The sequence below is a fragment of the Excalfactoria chinensis genome, chromosome 3, assembly GCF_039878825.1.
Source record: "Excalfactoria chinensis isolate bCotChi1 chromosome 3, bCotChi1.hap2, whole genome shotgun sequence".
Lineage (NCBI taxonomy): Eukaryota > Metazoa > Chordata > Aves > Galliformes > Phasianidae > Excalfactoria > Excalfactoria chinensis.
In genome coordinates, this window is record NC_092827.1 from 22,397,857 (window position 1) to 22,419,675 (window position 21,819).

Below are 21,819 nucleotides of genomic sequence, written 5' to 3' on the forward strand. Positions count from 1 at the left end.
TTATTTCTTAGGCTCAATTGATTGTTCAAAACACAGTTCCACATTGCCTTCATAATAGTACCAAGCAAGAGTGGAGTTACCAGCACAGCTAGGCTAACTATCATATTAAGCTTTCAAACCAACTCCCTTTCAGGGAGCTCTCATTAGTATGATCCAGGAACCTGACTGCACACCCCCATTCACTTTGCAACAGTACCCAGCCCTGTTAATAGGACCACTCCAATTGAAATGGGAAAAAAAAAATCAGGCCATTTATTCTAATACATGTTGAAAAACTGATTTTCAGTTTGCTCCCTGAGTAATGAAAATAATAATAATTTTTCAAATAATGAAAAACAGTGTTTTTAAGCTTAGTAAACCTCACCCATTTTTAAAAACAAAAACTACATTCCCTATAACAGTAAGTTATATAAAGTCACATACTACCTTAAAATGAGTTTGAGCAGTTTAGGATTGTGCCTACCTCTCCATTCTGAAAGAAGAAAAACAACATTTAAGAATAAGACAATACTTGCATTAAATAAAATCCATTCATTTGTAAACATTATCAAAACCAGTCATAAATGTGAAGCAGCAAATATTCAGCATCTGTAATTCAAAATTTCAGACTTTCTCAGATTTGTGCACAGCTGCTGCCAACAGACAAGAAGCTCGGTATCTTTTAAGGGCCTCTAAACAAGAGCTGCCAGGAACGATTTATAAAAGACGTGACAAAACTAAAATTAAAACTGGACTATGCAAATATTTATATACTGAACGTTTAGATTTGGCTCAAATCTCTTGCCAGAAGTAACTTCTCATCAAAATAACACTCATTCATTAATGATTATTAATATATTAATGATTATTAATATATCCTTAAAACATTTCTAAAATCCCTGGTTTCTGCCCGAATTCAGCATCTTGGAAAATGCACAGCAGCACAGAGCCAAATCTGGCTTTCTCTAACATGATTTCCTGTGTGACTGCACGGTATCTGTAGTATCATAAAAAAAATCCCCATATATTTCATCACATCAAACATTAAATTGAAATTTTAATGATTTAGCCACCATTACCTGCATCACATACAGGAGTTTTCTGATGCACACAGTTATCACAATTACAGTCTTTATAGAGTGGAAACAGGTTCCTCTGAATTCAGTCTTTCCCTTGGGCAAGCTTTAGAGAAGACTGTTTTTCCCTAAGTATCATAGTGGGAGTTTGAAAATATTCTAAAGCCTCAGGGACAGGGGATGAATTCAGGCTGTAAATATTACATACAGCCCCAGCTTAGTTCAGGAGCTCTGACACAACCACTGTGATGGAATATAACCACAAACCACATGTGTCTCCAACTTTCATTACCCCTTTGGAGACCATCCAAAATGTTTATTTCTTGAAGGAATCCAGAGTTTCATGGGTGAAGCCTAAATTTAATTTACAACAGTTTGTGAAAATGAACTGGAAAAATGTAAGCTTGTTGCTCAGACATCTTGCCAAGTTGAAGACACTGCAAAATGACAGACTTTTCAGTGTTTATTTCTAAGGATTATCTTTTTTTTTTTTTATTTTTTTTTATTCTCATTTATTTTTTTATATTCTACTGATACTCTGCAGAGAGCAAGAATATATGTGGTGCAGGTAAATAGTTTCCTTCATATTTAAAGCTAACTTTAACTCCAAGAGTGTTCCTGAGTTCATTAGTTCCAGACACACATTCAGATTTTTTGCTCAGAGATATGATTTATCAGAGGGTTGTTGAAGTTAGGGTACTATGGTTAGGCTGTGGTTGGACTTGACAGTCTTTGAGGTCTTTCCAATCTGAGTAATTCTATGATTCTATGATTTCAGAACAGTAAGAACCTAGCCATTTTCTCATTTCCTAAGTTGTGAGTTCTAGAAAGGTTTTAATGTGGATGCATATCACAACAGAAATGCTGGCATTAACTGAATGGAAGCCAAACACACTATCTGTGACTCTATGCAAATTTGGCAAAAAATAGGAAATATCTGGATGTTGAAGACTTTCAGGCTCTCTTCTCAAATTGGCAAGATGGACTGAATATACTAAATCACAATGTGCAGAATATGGTTTTGCATGCACACCAACTATCTTTAACTCAGTCAGGTTTAGGCACCAAACAAAGGATTATATTTTAAAGGAAAAACTGCAGATATAAACCAAGTTCTTGCAAACATTTTGGGATGGGTGTTAATGCTTTAGAAAATCTGGCCACAGCTCTGTGCCACGAATGGTTTTCTAATTTGTCTGCGCATGTTTTACTTTTCCTTGTATAATTAAGTAAGAGAAAAGAAAGAATCAAAGAAGACCCATGGGCTTCCTAATTGCATATAAAAACCTTGCAATACTGAACTGCATGTTACTTTTGTCTTACTAATAACATACTTTACAAAATATTGGCTTCACTTCAGCCAGTAGGATTTTAAAATCAGACTTCAGCATAGATATTTCTGATATGAAAAGGCGATTTAAAAGTATAGGTATGTTGAGAACATACAGAATTTTCAAAAAGGAAGTAGCAAAATGTATATTAGATAAGTTAAAGCATTTTACACTGCTGTAATCTAGCTATTTTATTAACTTGAAATGTTTAAGTTTGTGAATTGCAACTGAAAATTCTGAGATTATTCTACACTGCTGTTACAAATCAGCAGCGTCAAATATCTAAAATGAAAAAAGCTTTTAAATTTGTTTGTGCAAAACTCAGGCTGAAAGTGGACAAATTCTGGGTCACTTGATACTGCAGTCTTAAGTCAGCTTCAAACAATGATGCATAAAAAAGCCAAGTATGTCACAGAAGTTCATCTATTGTACTCACAAATCCTGGGATCTCACAGACTGTCTCTCGATTATTTTGCTCTGGGTCACAGTAGATTCTCAGTTTCTGTATATCAAACTATAATTTAAGACATAAAAGACATTTTTAGAAAAATTGTTCACAGTCTGACATTATATCCTTAAACAAGACCCTTCTTACTTTATATCATTCCACAGGTTTAAAAAATGAACGTAACATTAAAAAGCAACTGAAACTGGAAGCTCTATGTGTCCGCTACAGTTAAAAATCAATGAAAGATGTAGGCGCTCTAAAGTGAGGCTTCTCGCAATGATTCATTTGTGCAACCGATTTAACAGAATTGTTTAAAGAAAAATAATCAACCCAAGATTTTGTTTTCTAAAATAATATAAATAACCACTCTTAATCCTTGGTAATAAATCCAAACATGCACAGCATGAACAAAACCAGTTGCCAATACCATCTGGAAAGTTGCAACAGAACAAGTATTGGACTGGATGAACTTGGAGTTCTTATCCAACCTTGGCAAACCTATGATTTACTTAGTAAAACCAGCACTTCCCTTTTCACCTTAACAGTCCTGGTTAGACATGTCTACACTGACCTGCCTCTTCTGAACACCCTGGGGGTGTTCAAGGAATGATTGGATGTTGTGTTGAGAGACATGGTTTAGTGAGAGCTATTGGTAATAGGTGAATGGTTGGACTGGATGATCTTTTAGGTCTTTTCCAACCTTGGTGATTCTGTGATTCTAGAAGTAAGTTTACTAAATTTTGGTGAAGCATCAGAAAATGTCCCCGAAACTTGGAATAATTTAGTGTTCAGGTGCATAATGTAAAATTGTAAGAAGTAGCCAATAGAAACATTGGCAACAGTTAAGCAAAAATCTGTGCCATTCTGCTCTGCCACTATAGGAAAACAAAAGCACTGAAGCCGGCTTTTCTAGAGTGAAACTATCACGACCACAAAGAGAAAAAAAGCCCCAATCACACTTAACAAGAAATCACAGATCATAAGTTTGACAAGCAGGGGGAAGAGAGAATATCAAGTATGTTAATACCATACGTAGCAATATGAGTATTTTTTGAAATACAGAGCTGTAACATGAGGCAGATTTTCTATTTCTTTTCTAGTTCACTATCGAGAGATGTTCTGATACAATTCTACATTCCTAAAATGATTTCATTTTTATTTTAGATTACATGTTTTTTCTAATAACATTCTTCAACTGACAAACTGTATTGTTGGGAAAGCTATGAAATCCAATTCTGCAGAGACTTACGACAAAAAAATAAATAAATTATTAAAAAAATAAAAAATACAACAACCAACCCTAAAACCCTAGAATATATAAAACTGTGAGAATGAGATAATCCTGCACTGACACGGAAAATATGTGAGATGATTGACTACAACTCCAAAATCTCTGCATTCCTTGAAATAAGTGCCTACCAGAAATACACGAGAAGCATTCATTGTTATTCATAAAGAGTGTTACCATACAAACTATATTTCTATCAGAAATGCTGAGTCACAAACATAGAATGCTGTCCAAGTTTCCGTGTACAGTTTTAGAATATGGTAATAATAGCACTGAAGCCTGACAGTAAATGCACAAAACTAGGAGTAAATGATTAATGGCATCTGAATTGAGTTAACGAAGATGATGCAAAACACATTAACATAGTTTAACAGGAGCTGTAAGGGTCATGAAATTAAGCACTGAAGTGTAAAAGAATATAATTATAACTTGCAAAATGAGTAGAAAAACTCTGCCTACTTGTGTAATTCAGTATTTCTTAGTATTGCTTCCTTTATTCTCAATCTAATTGTTAATGTTATCATCATTTTGCCCACATTTTTATAAATGCATGGAAGCAATCTTCTTAGTCAACATCTGTAATACTGTCCTCACCACTGCTCTATCCTGTATAGCTTGATGTTATCAGCTTTTTGGTGTCTGCATACAGCTGAAGGCAAGAGGAATTTACCATTCCTCAGAATAGAGGAGAACCTCAATACAGCAGTTTAAGGGTTTTTTTTCCAGCACAGCAGGCAAATGATACTCCCTTGTTCACCCACTATTTGCCATGCAACGTAGCCAGGAGTTGACAAGTTTCATACTTTCTTGACAGCTAGCAATGTGAAAAATGTTGTTCTCTCCCAGCTGTGTTGACATAGCTCACACAACGATGGATGGAAATCATACACAAGTGTCAAGAACAGAGGATATACTCTGCTCTGATACATTGTCCTCCAAATTTGATCAAAGTACTGCATCATATCAGTGACTCACCATAAACCAACACCCCCTGAAGGCACCAACAAAGTTCACCATACAGAATACACCAGTAGTGCTGGGTCCTTCTGACAATCCACATTCCCTCTACTAGAATTCTAAATATTAAATTTCAACCTACAGTAAATTAGAAGAGCAAGTGCAGGAAAAAATAAGGCACCAACACAATGCTAACATACAGTACAACAAATACAATAACCTGACATTTGAGTTACTGTGCTTTTAACATAAGCATACCTGTACAGTTTCCTCTTTTCCAGAATACTTTCCTATTTGGGTTAGCCCACTGATGTAAATACCTAAAACAGGATGTAATGGTTTTGTTTCAATTTCTTGGTCATCTATATACAAAGTTACAAAGTCTTCCGTAACTAAGAGACGAATCTGATGCCAGCCTTCATCAAACAATGTCTAAAAAAGCATAGAAAATGGAAACATTTAAAACAAAATTACTTATAGTTTAAATGAAAATAGAAATAATTTTGAACACTTAAGCTATATTTACAATTGCACAGGCAAATAGAGTATTAGTCAAGTAATGCTACAACTGAGAAAATTATCATAGTATCATCATAGTATCATAGTATTGTGCGAGTTGGAAGGGACCTTAGAGATCATCGAGTCCAACTCCCGGGATTCGAGCCCTCTGTGTAGCAGAGCGGCACTTCTACCCCCTGCTCCACAGGGGGGATTCGAACCCGGGCCCCCTGGTGTTGCAAACGGGAATTCTACCGCTGCGCCACCGGGGCACACACATTATACTTGCTAATAAATAGTTTGTACTTCAGAATTATTATAAAAGGACAAGTATTAGATTCATCATATCACAGAACCTCAGCCTAAGATTTAAACAAAGAGTATATTTACATAGGCAACAAAATGAGAGAAGCTTTAGAGAAGTATTGATCACATCTACCTAAGAAAGGAAAATCAATATAGGAAGAAATACAACCCTCAAGTCTTTCCCTTAACTTCAAAAACAATTTAGATATTTAGCTTAGCCTAGATCACCTTCCTTTCACTAAATTTAAGAAATCAATCCCACAGTAAGTCTATATACATAACAGCAATTTAAACATACCCCTTCCATTAGATATCTTTACTAACTTCTGTAGGCATGAAGATAAATTAATTCCACTTCACTGAGTACATTGGTCACTCCACAAGTAATGCTTCCTATTTATTTCCATGGAAACTACAACAAATGCAAGAAGCACAGTAGGACTATTTCATAGAGCAAATTCTCACTAAACGCTCTTTTACAACAGTCACCAGCGTTAGCTATGCATTTTTGCCAGCAATGAACAAAAGCCTGCATGCTGTGTCTGTAAAAGTTTGCACCAGTGCACGTGAGCCTCTGTTGCAGTTACCATTGCTGAAACGCACCACCCACCACCTCACTGTGCTCACATCCACTGTTTGGTCTCCATCAGTGTTCAACAAGCATAAGTGAGCGTCAGTGGGTGTCATTTTATCCTCACGGAAGAATTCAACAACACACTTTTGTTTCATAGACACTTCCCTTTACAGAAGGGGTGGTTAGGTACTGGAATGGGCTCCCCAGGGATGAATCGCCATCCCTGAATGTGTTTAAGAGCCATTTGGATGTGGTACTCTGGGATATGATTTAGCAGAGGTTTGTTGTTGTTGTGTTTTTTGTTTGTTTGTTTGTTTTTGTTTTGTTTTGTTTTTTAAAGAGATAGGCTACTGGTTAGGCTGCGGTTGGACTTGATGATCTTCAAGGTCTTTTCCAACCTGAGTAATTCTATGATTCTATGATTCTATGTCAGATGACATTTTGTCAGACTGCCCCTCTGCACAGCAACAAAATGTTATGGAGTATTGGTAGAAAGATTCAACCCCTACTGCCATACCATCAACATCTGCCCTTGATGTTGTGGGCCAAGATAATAAAATAGGAGGCATTACTTTCAGAGCAGCACACATGTAGCCTTATGCAGCATCTTTGTTGCCAACGTATTTTCATTTGTAGATCCCAATTTTATTTGCAATGGTTCTCATTGCTCCAATGGAAAATCTTTCCCACTCTTTTTGTTTGTTTGTTCATTTTTGCCAAAGTGTCCCTCTTGCTTGAATTAAAAAAATACTCCCTGAGCCAGGAACAGGAATCTCTAGGCTTCGTATTCCTATACCAGTATGAACACGAGAGTGGAGACATTCAATCTCCTTCCTACAACCTAGTTCATCTTTCTTACAGACTTGAATACTTCACTGGAATAATGAAAAAACGACTGAGAGGAAACCTACAGAATACACTAAGAAATGTTTACACAAAGAGGGGAATCCTTTCAGTGAGAAAAACAAGCAGCTGAAAGGAATTTTTATTCAACAGACAGCTAAACAAATCCAGATCCAGCTCATTTTGTGCTCTTCTAGAGAAGAAAGTAACTCATTTTATTATGCATACTTAAATGAGTATTCTAGCACAATGCTGTTCTATTTCTTACCTTTACACGAGGTGCAGCAAAAGTAATAACCTGTGTGCCATTTATTAAACTTGTTGTAGTGAATGACAACGTCTTCTCTTCTCCGTTAATTGTGACTGCTATCTGTGGTCTCTTATCCAGGCTTAGAACTCTCCACAAATCCCATGTCTTTTTTACTTTAAATCTTTGAGTGGAAACAAACACATAGGATGGAGGCAGACCTTCTGGAAACACATTCCTAAATAAGGCAGTGGAAAAGAAAATAGCCAATACTTGAACACTTACATAAATCTTAAAAAAAAGTCTCTCTCAATTTAAACAAACATTAAAATCTTATCACACTTAGCACCTTACTTATCAATGTAAATACCTTGTCAACTCTGACAGGTCAACACGGGAGGTTACTTCATAAGCTTTAGCATTAGTAGTTGGTATTTGAATTCTCTTTTTAACCTTTTTCTTCACACCTAGTCCTACAAGAATGTCAAATCCCTTCTCATCTCGAGCTGCCACTGGAATTCTTGTTGGACAAACAGATTCTGCAAAGTAAGAAATGTATATACAGTTAAAAATGCAACTTAAAGCATTCAAAAGGTAACCTCTCATCTACCTAATTTTTTGTTGCTGCCCTTCATGAAATAAAAAATAAACTTATAACTGCTGCTGAAGTATGAGAGAAGTGATATGCAGAATCCTCTGAGATGTGAAGCAAGAATAAAGAGATTTCACATTTTACTGCAACTACATAATACTATTTTGATTTGCAACTAATTTTACTTAAAAAGGTATTAGAATATTTGACTCATAAAAACATTGGATTTATATTTTAAAATTCATGGTCTCAAAATGCTACAATAGAATCATAGAGTCAGAGAAAGGCTTGGGTTGGAAGGAACCTTAAAGATCATCCAGCGCCAATCCCCCTGGTGTGGGCAGGAACAATTCCCACTAAACCAGGATGCCCAAAGCCCCATCTTGTCTTGCCTTGAATGCCTTCAGAGCAATGCCTCACAGCTTCTCTTTTTAGCCAACGCAAGGGCAATGAGAAGCTATCTCCATTCTGGTAAGAAAAGTGGGATATCTAAACTTCAAGTAAATCTTCATCTAGAGAGTCTGTACAAACTATCTATGATAGGAAAAGGCAATCAACCCTAACAGGACATGACACAACTACCTGCAGTAGCAGCAAGAAACTGCATGCATTCCCCCTGGATTTCTTTCTTTTTCTCCAAAGCATAATGTCACCACAGTCCCAAAATAAAAATATATTACAACTTATTTGCCTCGTTGTATAAGAAAGAACTGCAATAATTCTCAGCTTTAATACTGCTTGCAACACAACCCACCAAACCTCAGCCTTCTTTTTCCAAAAAGGAAAGTACTGCTCCTATGCTCTTAGGTTCATTAAATAACAAACTTAGAAATACTGAAGAGTAAAGGCTAGCATTTATTCAGACATTAAAATAGAGATGATCAAGTCAAAATTGCAAAACTTCAAGAAAGTTCCATGTGGTTGACCATAGCCAAAATATTGCTGCTTTGCCCTTACGGAAATTCCTCTCGGAATCAAAATCAATCATAAAAATATGTATAAAATAATCCACTATTCATGTACAAAATTCCCCCAGCCTGCTGGTCTTTGAGTTCACCTGGTAAAAACATTGCAGGTAGAAACAAAGCTGCCAATTGGCTCTGCCCACTCTTGACAAAAGGCATCTCTGAATGTCAGTGTGAATGGAGAGCACATTAAGGGCATGGAGGAAAAGGGTCATTAGAAATAAATCTGTAAAAGTAAGCACTATTTTGCACATGTAGTCAGCAGTCACAGTTTAGTGCTGTGAGAGTTTAGTCAAATACTGTATTTGAGTTTTAAGGACACCAGCTAGCTTAGCATTGTAGAATTATCTAGGTTAGAAAAGACCTTTAAGATCATCACATCCAAGCATCCACCTAACACTAAAAATCCACTGCAAAACCCTGTGACTATACATAATCCTGAAAGCAGAACATTTATCTTGACGAAATACAGTGTTTATTTGAAGAAAATATTGTGCTTATTTTGGGAAAACCACCCCTGCATGAAGTTTTATTAAAGAATTCAGCTGCACTTGGTTGACTTAACTTTTGGACTGACTTGACTTCACTACATCAGCCAGATGGAATTATTATGATTTTCATAATTTTATCAAGAAATAAGCACTATTAATCTCAGCATAAATAACATTTTCTTTTTTCAGTGAAGTCAATAATCATTGTGAGAACAAATGAAAACCATTTCTTTCTCTTATTAAGTGCAGATATATGGTACAACTAAAATATAACTTTCATCAATTCCTGTTAATAAAACATGTACTACACAGCACTGATGCATATTAGCTGTCCTTCTGAGTGATATTTTAGAAGAAATTTGCTTGCTTTTTTATCCACAGGAAATAAATTGTTTTACAAAGTTATCAGAAAACTCTACCCAATAGCACTGCTGCAGCATTCTAAAACTAAAAAGTCATTTTACACTGTTGGTCTTGGCTAATTCCTCTACAAAATCCTTTTCACAAAGATCAGCTTGTTACAATTCCAGACACTTTTGCCAGCAGTCTGTTTTATTCAGCACACGCTTGCAAAAGGATTCTTGTTTGGAACAATAGGCTATCTTTGCAACTGTCAAGAAGAAACTCTGAAATGTGAATAACTATCAGTTGCACTTAGGAAAAGGGATGAAATAAGCCATATACCATCAGCACTCAGAGACGTGCTCAACTATTTCAATGTGAAAAATTTGGAACTTAGGGCAAAATTCTACATGCTGAAATTAAATTCACCGTGTTAACGTACTGCATCTTTCCCTCTTTGTCTAGCAGAGAAACAACTTCAGGAGGGATTTCTGCAAGCATGATCAAAAAGAAAGATCATAGGAAAGGTTATCAAGAGCCTTATCATGATCATGAATTTCTGCTTCTGGAAGAAATCAATATGGGTACAGAACTCCATTCTGCATACCCTCTAAAACATTTTATGATCACTTACCTTCACAGAGCTTTTGCTTTATAACTTCTTTAATTCTTGATATTGCAATATAATCTTCAACATAAAATACATAAGTTGATGAAGGCTTGTTGGCAATAGCTTTAAGTTCATCCTCCTCAATTTCTGAGCCAACTCCAATTGCAAACAAAGTGATTTTATTTTTCCTTGCTTCTGCTGCTACATCTTTGACTTCATCTTGGGATTTTCCATCAGTGAGAACAACTGCTATTTTTGTTAAAAATCTTGAAGATTTTGCAAAAAGATGGTCATAGGCAAACTGAATAGCTCTTCCTGTTCTTGTATTTCCTCCCAAGTAGTGTATGGATTCCATTTCCCTGATAAGATTTTCAGTGGATTCATGAGTTCCTAGAGGGATTTCAAGTACAGGGTAATCACTGTACTGAACCACTCCAACTTGGATAAATTTTGGCCCTATGTCAAAATTTCTTGTAATATTGACAAGCCATCTTTTGATTATTTCAAAGTTTTCTGGGCCAACACTGTAAGAGCCATCTAAGATAAAGACTAAATCAGCCGGAGCAGTTCTGCAACCTAAAAAGAACAAAAATCAAACAAACATTTTAGCAAACTCACCCACGTCCCTCTTCCACAGGAAATTATCCTTTCATATCAATTACTGTTTGTATTTGAATCTATGTCAAAATAAAAACACAACATTAAAATGACAACAACAACAACAACAAAACAATCAGCTGAGTTTGTCAGAGAAAGGAAGATAGTTTCAATAAGCTACACAGATCCAGTTTGGTATCTGAAACCTATACCACTTTCTGTTTTGTACATTATCATCAAAAACGACTATGAAATATTCTGGAATTTAGCTCCCCAGCTGCCAATTGCAATTCATGGATTCAGAGGATTTTTTTATTTTTTTTTTTCCCCATATCTCATTGTCTGCAGAGATGACAAATAGAAAAATCCTTTTTTGTTAGCAAATCAAAACACACTGAAGAATAGTCTGAATACTCCAGAATTCAGCAGTAATACCCAACTCCTTCTACAAATACATTTTAATGGTCTTCTGAAACTACTATCTGGCACCTCCAAAACTTACCATAAAGCCCCGAGCCTCAGCTGAATGCAGTTAATAGCATATTGTGATTTTATTAAAAGGAAAACGTTCAGTTAATCAGCTCAACCTCCACAGTAAACTTGTCTAATCATTTAGTAAATCAATGCATTCTACATAGAAAGGTCATCATAACTGCATGATGACATAGGAATTGATTCAGCATTCTTAGTTATAGCCACCCATAAACGGAGATCTCACACCAAATTCCAACTGCAGGTCATGGACTAAAACACATGTTTAAATAGGTCAGTTCTACCATATATGCACATCCTCAGATGGAAGGAAAAACTCTCTGGAGGGGAGAAACACCTTCCATTCATTTTGATAGGAGCTGAGATAGGTGATACACAAGGCACCAAGGAAACAGCTAAAAAACAAGAGAGGTTAATTTGATCCCACAGCACTTGGAGCCACACAGGCTGCTATATATTCCCATGCCTTCTATTTCATGAAAGGCTCCAACTTCACATTAGGTATGTAAGATCTGCCTTGTTCTGACCTCTGCCTATGGTAACTCCTTGCCAGATTTCATTTTCCTTGAAAGCAAACAGCCATAGTCTGCTAGAGAGATGCTTTCACAGCAAAGATAGTAGCAAAGAGGAAAAAACACTGGGAGAAGCAGCAAGAAGCAAATATACTGTGATTCTTCAGAAGACAAGACAAATAGCCAGGTCAAGGGACAAAAATACACAGAATAATTTAGGTTGGACTTTGGATGGCACTGAATCCAGCTCTCTGGGTCCACTTATTTTTCTATATCATTTTTTTTCAGACCAGAAGGAATTTGATGGAGTTTCCTGTAAAATAACTGAAATTGCTTGACTGAAAGAAAAGGTAGAAGGAATACATCCTGGAATCATCCTTTTGCCCAGAGGAACGTTCTCCACACTCCTTTTATTTGGCCATTTTGTCTTTCAAAAAGATGCTTTTGTTTATTTTCCCAAATAAAAGAGATACAGATTTTTTTTTTTTTTTTTTTACAGCCAGCTTTGTGATGACCATTCTGAAGAATATACTAAAAGGTGAACCCCAGAGCTAGAGGCATCTTAGCTTCCTCTATCAGAACTTCTATTTTTCTTACCGTTTTCTCACATAAAATTAAAAGTTAAAAATCATGCTATTTAAACCTGTGACTTCTGAAGAAACAAGAACATATATACTCAGGACACAACTCTAAACTAAGACTGGGCCTTTACTGTACCATCTGCTACCTTGGATACTTTCAAGAAACTTATAAAGGTAAACCCTTCCTATAGGAGGAATAAGACATTGCATCATAGAATTTTCACCAGGAAAATTACCATAGAAAGAAATGTCTTTGTGGGACTGAAAATAGATAGCATACAGCATGCTTTGAAATTGCCCTAAGCTGAAATATAAAAATTTAGACTTACTTGCTCTCGTTTCCCCATCTTCAGCTGAGATGTAGTCATGAAGTAGCAGAAATAACAGTGTTTGAAAAAGTCTTACAAGCTGTGCCATGTGTATTATATCTTCTAAGTCTTGAGGTCTAGAAGGGGAAGTCTTGAGTCTAGAAGGGGAAGAAATAAAAAGAAGATAGTGTCATTATAGTACAAAACAAATCCAAACTTTTGTGTTTTAAAACCTGTGCATGAGAAACAATTTTCAACAGAATCTGCAGGCTCTGACACAAAGCTGGTCTGCAATGGACCTCAGACTCAAAAAGTGTCAGTCAGGCACACAAACCCAGAACTGAGTTCTGTCAATGCTCAGTTTTCACCAAGGCCCATATACAGGCTACATACGTATGCAAGGAAGTTTTATTATCAGTAGCTACTACAATTGCTAACCTGCTATCCTTCCTCTGATGCCATTATCCAAAGTCTTGGCAGCTACTATTCCAAAGCACAGCAAGTGTTTATGCAACACATACTGGCATACAGAATTTATTGTCATCTCAATTCAAGCATCTGCCTGCTTCAGGAAGTCAGGTGCTCCTTTGTCTTATCCACCTTGGAACTGGGCCCACCACCAGGAGTCAGGACACCAGGAACCATCAACCCCCAGTGACTGAGTCCCTTAACACTCAAAGTTATATGAATTACATGCACCTTAAACTTCAGATTTTTTATTCTGTTCATGATACCTCCTTTGTAATCATGGTCTCTGAATTATGTCTCCAGTGGCAAGCATGCAATTTTGATCTCACGTTGCAGCCATAAATATTATTTAATAAATGTATTTAAATTAAGCCACACTTCTAACTTATTGTAAAAAAAAATAAAATAAAATCATGAATTGTATCCATCAGGTACCATAAATAAAAGAGAAGAAAAAAAAAAAAATCAGAGTAATTTAAATATATCTTGGTGTATTTTAACAGATACATTTCCTCCAGTAAGTTATTAGGTTTGCATTCAGAACACACCATTGCCTTGCACTGCTTGGTAACTCACCAACCAACTCACTGTTTTAAATTTTCCCACATTTATGAACAAGTATCTAAACCATGGGGGAAAGAAAAAAAAAAGCTAAATTTATGGCAAATTTTCAGTGTCAGTTCAGGGACAATTCATTGCACCGCTCCTCAGCTCCGTAAAGTGTTTTACATCTGGCCAGAAGACTAAACACTCCTTTTCTCTCTTCAGGCCCTGCTATGTCAGCCATATTTGTATTTACCGTTTTATCACTAACATTCTTCCTCCTTTTTTCCAGACCATTTCCTAGAATTGAAATGCCTTCCACGAAGGTCAAGACTCCAGAAACATATACACCAGACCTGGGGGGAATTCATTGTGGCCTTCTGTCATAGGCTGAACAGAGAAGCTGTGGAAGCCCCAGCCCTGGTGGCATTCAAGGTCAAGTGTGATGCAATACTGGGCAGCCTGATGTAGTTGGTGGCAATCCTGCTTTTGGCAGGGGGGTTGGAATGAGATGATAATTAAAGATCCTTCTAATCCAAGCCATTCGATTTCTGCTTTTATTCATTTACATCCATTTCATTCGTGGATATATCTTGAAGGACAGATAAATATTAATGGCATAGCCCTTGTATGTCCCCACTGGTCAGCTCTCATCAAGTTGTTGTCCTAAAACTCTGCAGAACAAAAGTCCCAGAAGAAAAAAACAAATGTAGAGCAAGAAAAAAAAAAAAAAAATGCTAACAAGCTTTCCTGGCCTCCACCCCATCTATCCAAACAGCAGGAACTTTTGCTCACCATGTGGTAATGGCCTCTCAAACTAGGGCATATCCAAACTTCTTGCTCCACTGCTGAAAGAAATAATTCTGCCTTCACAAGATATCAGGCGTCAATGTAGGAAAAACATGAGGAAAATGTAGGGCATGCATAATATATATCTCACTTCTCACAGTGAAGAAATTTCCACAGCAGCCATCAGGGTAAGACTTTAACCTTGAAAGACATTACAGTCATTGAACTATTACATCAGAGCAAGATTTCTCTCGGTGAAAACTATGCTTGCATTTGAAGTATTTCTTAAAAAGAATCAGCAGAATAATTGCCAAGATGGGCTTGCCTGATTTGCAGAATTAAATTGTACTCCCTCAGTGGAAGATTTTTTTCCATCTCTTTGCAACAGTCCTTCCGTATTTCATTTACAACAAAACCCAAATAATAGAAGCCAAATAAAGTACCTAGTAGTCCAAAACATACTTACTAATAGAATCCAAAATTAAAAGGATAAACCTAAGACTTAAGCAACCACCCGAACAAGATTCCAGGAATTACCAGTGTTCAATAAACTCTAAAGAAAATAATAATATAGCACTGCACTTTTAATAGCCAAAAGAGATGCCAAACCAATAGTTCTAGAAACCAAACTTCTGTGTCTTCTCAACACAGTAATTACAGCCCAGGCAACAGAAGCACACATGAAATTACAGAAAACACTTGCCAAAGGGCCTCATTTCTGCTACCATGTCATTGTTAATATCAGCCTAGGACCTCCCCACTGACATTGGGAAAAATAAAAATTAAAAATTAAAAATGAATCACAGCTGATTGTGACCTTTCTATCTTTCCTTCTGTAAAAGAAACACAAAAAGTTGTCTCTATGGTGGTCCATGGAAGTGCTCGCTGCTTTCCTGCTCTGCCTTTGAGAGCTGAGAAGTCAGGGTCTTCATGCCAGCTTTCTGCCACAGGAGCTCAGAAGCCGGTTTGGGCTGAGTGGGGAAGCACTGAGGGGTGGTAGATCTGTCCCAGCCCCTAACAGGCAGCAGGACACAGGAGTCCTGCTTGCTCCTTATTTTCTCTGCATCTGCTGGGAATCAAAGAGTAGCCAGCCATATACCTCAAGGTATTACAGCAAGCAATGTGAAATTGTTCATGAGTAGACTTTTAAAAATGTAACCAGGAAATGAGATATTATTTTTTTTTCTACCTCTTAATTCTAACCACCCAGTTTTAGCATATGGGAATTCATGGAAGAGAGATTCATACAGGTTTACTGCACAAATACTGCATCCAGCTGAAATAAAGGTTTGGATACTGAGAAAGCAATACAAGAGAATTATCACACGTTACCATATTTGTTAAGGTTTCCCTCACGGCTACTTAATTTTTCCACTGTAAATGGAACTGTGCACCACACCCAGAGGCTCTGCAATTCTAGTGATGCACCGGGTAGCAAAAGCAAAACTTTGGCTACCTCCCAGCTCTGCAAAACTGTTTAATTTAAAGCTGCAAAGGCCTATCAGGTGATAAGGGTCTAACAGATATTAACTGAGACAGGATACTCAATTTGGTGGATCTTTATAACTTGGCAGAGTCAATCTTCTAGTCTTCACTATATGTTTTTCCTATATTATGAGAGGGGTTTTTTATGTGTTGGTCTTGTGCTGGTTACTTGCCACTACTCTGATAGCAGAAGGGATGTTCTCAGTGAGAACAGTCTTCTGAAGTAAAATAGACTCTCACACAAGGCAATCCCAAATGTAAAGGCCTTTGTTTTGTACCCCTGAAGTAAGGGATTGTAGAGTACACTAGATATTTTTCAGTATCTCTGTGCCTTTAATTTGCATTGAAAGCCAGGCAAGCTTCTGCTCATCTCAGACAAAGTGAAAGGCAAAACCACAGCAATAAAGCTTGGCTCCACCACCCCATGTCTTATGAGTGCATGGTAAACTACAGAGATAGACAAACTATCATCTCCCTATACAAGTTGCTTTTCTGCCATATATGGGTAGAAAATTCATTTAAGTTTGGAACTTAGTGACATATCAGCACAGCCACATGCTGTGCCATTTTAGGCAGCTTGAGCCAATTAGACAGTCAGTGTCTAAATGCACAATCTTTCTTGGTATATTTTCTGGGCATTGTAATTGCACTATACAGCAGCATTTGCACTAACAGGGCAAACACTGAGCACCTCCAGCTGAGAAGGAAATGGATATCTGGTACAGCTATTAATGAAACAAACATCCATTACCTGATTTTGAATGAATTCAATGCTTGCCCATGTGCTGGAGATAGCAAAGGCATGCAACTCTCAAAACAGCTTTGCTACACAAAAGTACACAGAAAGATGTTCAGAGAAGTGCATCTTGTCCTGATTTCAGCTGGGACAGAGTTGATTTTCCTCACAGTGTCTGGTATGATTCTATGTTTTTCTCCCAGAATCAAAATAATGCTGATAGCGCACTGATGTCTTAATTGTTGCTGAGAAATGCTGTACAGATCCAGTGTTGTTTCAGCTTTTCAGTGTCTCGTACTGTCCTGCCAGCAAATGGGCTGAGGAGTACAAGAAGCTAGAAAGAGTCAGAACCAGGATAGCTGACCTAAACTGGCCAAAGGGATATTCCATACCACATGGCATCATGTTAAAAAAAAAGAAAAAAAAAAAAAAAAAAACACCTATAGAACTGCAGGGGGTTGGCTGGGGCTGCTCAGAGACCAGCTGGGCATCAGTCAGCATGTGGTGAACAAGTGCCTGTGCATCGTATGTTTTGCATGTATATATATATATACACACACATATATAATTATTCTTACCATTCTTTCTATTTTCTAAGACAAAAGGAAGAGAGCTTTTGTCTCAGCCTATGAGTTCTGTCCTTTTTTTTTTCCCCCCAGTTCTTTTCCCCATCCCTTTGTTGAAGAGGGAAGAGCAAAAGTCTGTGTGGTGTTTAGCCGCTTGACCACAACACCTCTGTATACATACACAGCAGAAGAATTTCACATCCAACTTAAGTTTTCAGTAGGAAACACAGGTATCTAAGCAGGTTAGAACAGCATTTCCACCCTGCATTTAAGAAGACCAAAAGCAGCATCTCTTGTGTCTCAGAAGGCAGTCTGCTGATGCACTCTCCACGGACAGCTTTCTAGTGCCCAGATATGTGTATCATTTACTCTTCCTACGAATATTTGCTGAAGAAACTTTCCATTTACAGCAGTTTGGAATCTTACAGAATCAAAACTATTTGCTCTTCAGCGCAGTTATCACTATTCAAACTGGGGAATGAAGTGAGACTTCATTTCTCTGAAAAGCCTGGCTTCCCTAACGTAATAAGAGTTCTTGCTCAGGAATGGCACTGAAGTGTTACAGAGGTTGTTTCTTTCTTCACTTCTTCCCATTGCTAGTGATTGCCTATGAAAGAAGCTGGTAAGAGTATGATTTTAACCTTTTCCAGCATTCCAAGAAAATAATCAGTCTAAGGGTTATGTATACTATCTCGTCTTCCAAGTATAAATTAACACTTCTCTCATATTACATCACTGTATAAACAGCTCTCAATTCAGCTAGGGATCATTTGGTCGGGCATACAAAGAAAGAAATATTAAAACATTATTATAACAATGATTTAAAGGACATAATGGAGATTTTTTTGTATTTCCAAAACTTATGCAGTAATATAGAAAAAGTACAGCAAGATAAAAACAACCCTGAAAATACTAAATTCAAGGCATAAAATAACATGAAAAAGAAATGCAATATTGCATCACCTTCTTTATAGTCAATCAATCTGTTTTCAAAATTAATGACTCTTAAAAATAATATGTTGGGGCAATTCATATTAACTTTTTATTCTTATTCCTAATATTACCAGCCCTAAACATTCACAAAGTTAATGAAGTTACTCCAAGTCTGTTACTTTTAACAAGTAATAATCTGAATCTCTATTTCCACTTGGATTTCACCCCCATTCTGCAGTCATATTTTCAATTTTTTTCCATACTAATCTTCATTTATTTTTCTCAGCACAACTGATGAGTGAGGTTACTATACCTTCAAAAACTTAAAAGAATAACAGCATTGCCCTAGAAGGGTAAGGCTGTAAACACATAATCAGCTTAGGCTGAGTTTGTACATAAATTTGTGTACATAAATCATAGAATCACAGAATTACCCAGGTTGGAAAAGACCTCGAAGATCATCAAGTACAACCAAAGCCTAACCATAGTACCCTAACTCTAACAACCCTCTGCTAAATCATATCCCTGAGTATCATATCCAAATGGCTCTTAAACTCATCCAGTGACAGTGACTCAACCACCTCTCTGGGGAGCCTATTCCAGTGTTTAACTACCCTTTATGTAAAGAAGTGTTTCCTAATGTCCAACCTAAACTTACCTTGGCGCAACTTGAGGCCATTTCCCTTCATCCTGTCACCTGTCACCAGTGAGAAGAGTCTTGCCCTGTTCTCACTGTGAGCACCCTTCAGATACTGGAAGAGAGTGATAAGGTCTCCCCTCAGCCTCCTTTTCCCCAGACTAAACAGTCCCAGCTCCCTCAGCCTTTCCTCATAGGGTTAATTTTCCAAGCCCTTCACAAGCCTCACTGCCCTTCTCTGGACCTGCTCCAGTACGTCCATGTCTTCTTTGTATTGAGGTGCCCAAAACTGAACACAGTACTCGAGGTGAGGCCTCACCAATGCCGAGTACAGGGGCAGGATGACTTCTGTGGTCCTGCTCACCACACCATTCTTGATACAAGCCAAGATGCCATTGGCCTTCTTGGCCACCTGGGCACACTGTTGGCTCATATTCAGCTGACTGTCCATCAGCACACCAAGGTCCCTTTCCATCAGGCAGCTTTCCAAATGCAATGCTGTGCATACATACATAAAATCATCCACAGTAAGTAGTACATTAGTATTCCCATACCATTTCTTTCTATTTTTATGCAGGAATGAACTATTTTGGTGCAATCACCAGTAAAATTATTTTCATACTAGGACTGTTTTGCAGCAGCAAATGCATGTTTACGTAATAGTTCAGAGGAGTTTTTACTAAGAGGGATCAAAAATGAGGATGATGTGTTTAAGTTGCACACACTGAGAGTTTTCTTTACTTGTTATTATACTTAGCACCAGCGCAACAAGAATTAGAAGTAGTTGTACAGGAGATCTTTTCAGCTAAGTAGCATCTATACTTATTTCTATTACAGCTGCTATAAAGGAATATGAAGTTAACAGCACACAGACATCTTCTAATCCTGAAAACAAGTATGAAACATTTAATGGACTCCCTCAAAACATGCAAACGCAGATATTATCTCGGCCTTCCACCTTGTTTCAACATCCTTTGCCATCTTTCTTTTTAAAGCAGAGAGGAGAGTAGGAAGGGACTGCTTTGTTCCCCCTCCACAGAAAAACCTACCTGATAACAGGTTAAAGAACAGAGACGGAGCTGAAGAAACATATGAAGAAGCACAGAAGGATGCAGGTAAAAGCCTGCTGCAGCTGAGTAGAGGTCCACAGCAGAAGCAGTAGGAGATGTGCAGTGATGATGGCAAAGTGAGGCAGTTAGCTAAAGGGGAATGTCCAAGCACCTGCAGAAAGTGAACAAAGACTGAAGAGTTTGGAGAAACTGCAGCAGTTTCAGAAAGGTAAATGAATTAGACATGCACCTGCCACAGAAACCCATGTGTTATCTGCAGGTAAAATAGAACTCCTGAGGATGCAGAAGGCTCACAGATAAATGTGTAAGCTCCACACCATACAATTTATTTCAGTTATCTCCTCAGGAATTAATATTTCCTGAAATACAAAATGTCTCATCCACACCACACCACAATAACCTCACATCTTACCAGCACTCTCACACGCACAAACATGATCTGTCATAGAGTCACAGAATGGTTTGGGTTGGAAGGGATCTTTAAGATTAATTAGTTCTAAACCCCTTTCTACAGGCAGGAACACCTCCCACAAGACCAGGCTGTTCAAACGTTATTTTAGATTTCTCATCCAAAGCTCAATTAAGGCAACAACTAGTATTTCATGTTTATGTTTCATATTTCATTTCCCCACAGCACAGCTACAACTTCAGTTTCTCATTAAAAACGGATAACTTGACATCAAAAGAGCATTACTTGGACTACTGATAAATCTTTTAAATCTTCAAAAGACATTATAGAGATAGATAAGGGGAAAAAAAGAACAAATGATGAGCAAGTAGTTTATATGAAAAGACTGCAAAACAATTGCAATTTCCACGCCTAACAGTATTTACTGTACAAAATAAATTCATACAAGTTAACACAACATGGTAAGTATGCACTCCACATTTATAGCTTTAACACATCCCGTAGCATAAAGTATTATGAAGATTAAATAAAGAAGTGGAGAGGACTAAAGAAATGAATCATATTTAGGCAAGCTTTGAAAATTTTATTATAGCGGGCTCTTCAGAACCAGAAATATCTGCATTTCTCACAATTTGGGTTTAAAAGAAAGAAAACCCCAGGTTATCCAGCCTATTTCATGGGACGTCATACATCACAGACAAATGCAATCAATAGATATTTTAATCCAAGCAAAAAAGAAAGATATTTCTGAAAGCAAAAAGAAAAAAATCCTCCGAATTGGACTGTTTATTTTTCATGAGATTCTATGAAGCCCAGCAGACCCACAGACTCTTCCAAGCTATGGCAGAGAAAGTTTGTATTCACGCTCCAACATCTGAAATCACAGAAATGTATTTTTAAATCCTTTTTTTTGTTTTGTTTTTTGGCATTCTGCGCTTTGCTGGACTTACTCCTTACTGATACTGTGCCAGGTTACAGCAATTAGTTATTATGGGTTAAATTAAAAAAGCCTTACCACAGCTTTTTGGTTGCTGAACTGATACATGATTGACTGCAGAACAATATAGGATGGGCAACTTATGTAAGAAACCACCACTGGCAGCTCAGCATCCTGGCTGCAAGCAATGAATCTGAGGTCTCCCTGGA

General features: G+C 37.3%; 1 protein-coding gene across 1 annotated transcript in view; it reads right to left on the reverse strand.

Annotated features, from left to right (window-relative positions):
- Positions 1–21,819, reverse strand: part of COL21A1 (collagen type XXI alpha 1 chain) — a 102,297-nt gene that overhangs the window by 57,485 nt on the left and 22,993 nt on the right. Inside the window, exons 2-9 of the mRNA XM_072331961.1 lie at positions 20,244–20,415; positions 13,059–13,195; positions 10,572–11,123; positions 7,918–8,086; positions 7,569–7,785; positions 5,338–5,511; positions 2,823–2,900; positions 464–472 (exon numbers count right to left, since the gene is read on the reverse strand). Of these exons, the coding sequence (XP_072188062.1) occupies positions 464–472; positions 2,823–2,900; positions 5,338–5,511; positions 7,569–7,785; positions 7,918–8,086; positions 10,572–11,123; positions 13,059–13,146 (1,287 nt within the window). The 5' untranslated portion in view covers positions 13,147–13,195; positions 20,244–20,415. The remainder of the gene's footprint in view (positions 1–463; positions 473–2,822; positions 2,901–5,337; positions 5,512–7,568; positions 7,786–7,917; positions 8,087–10,571; positions 11,124–13,058; positions 13,196–20,243; positions 20,416–21,819) is intronic.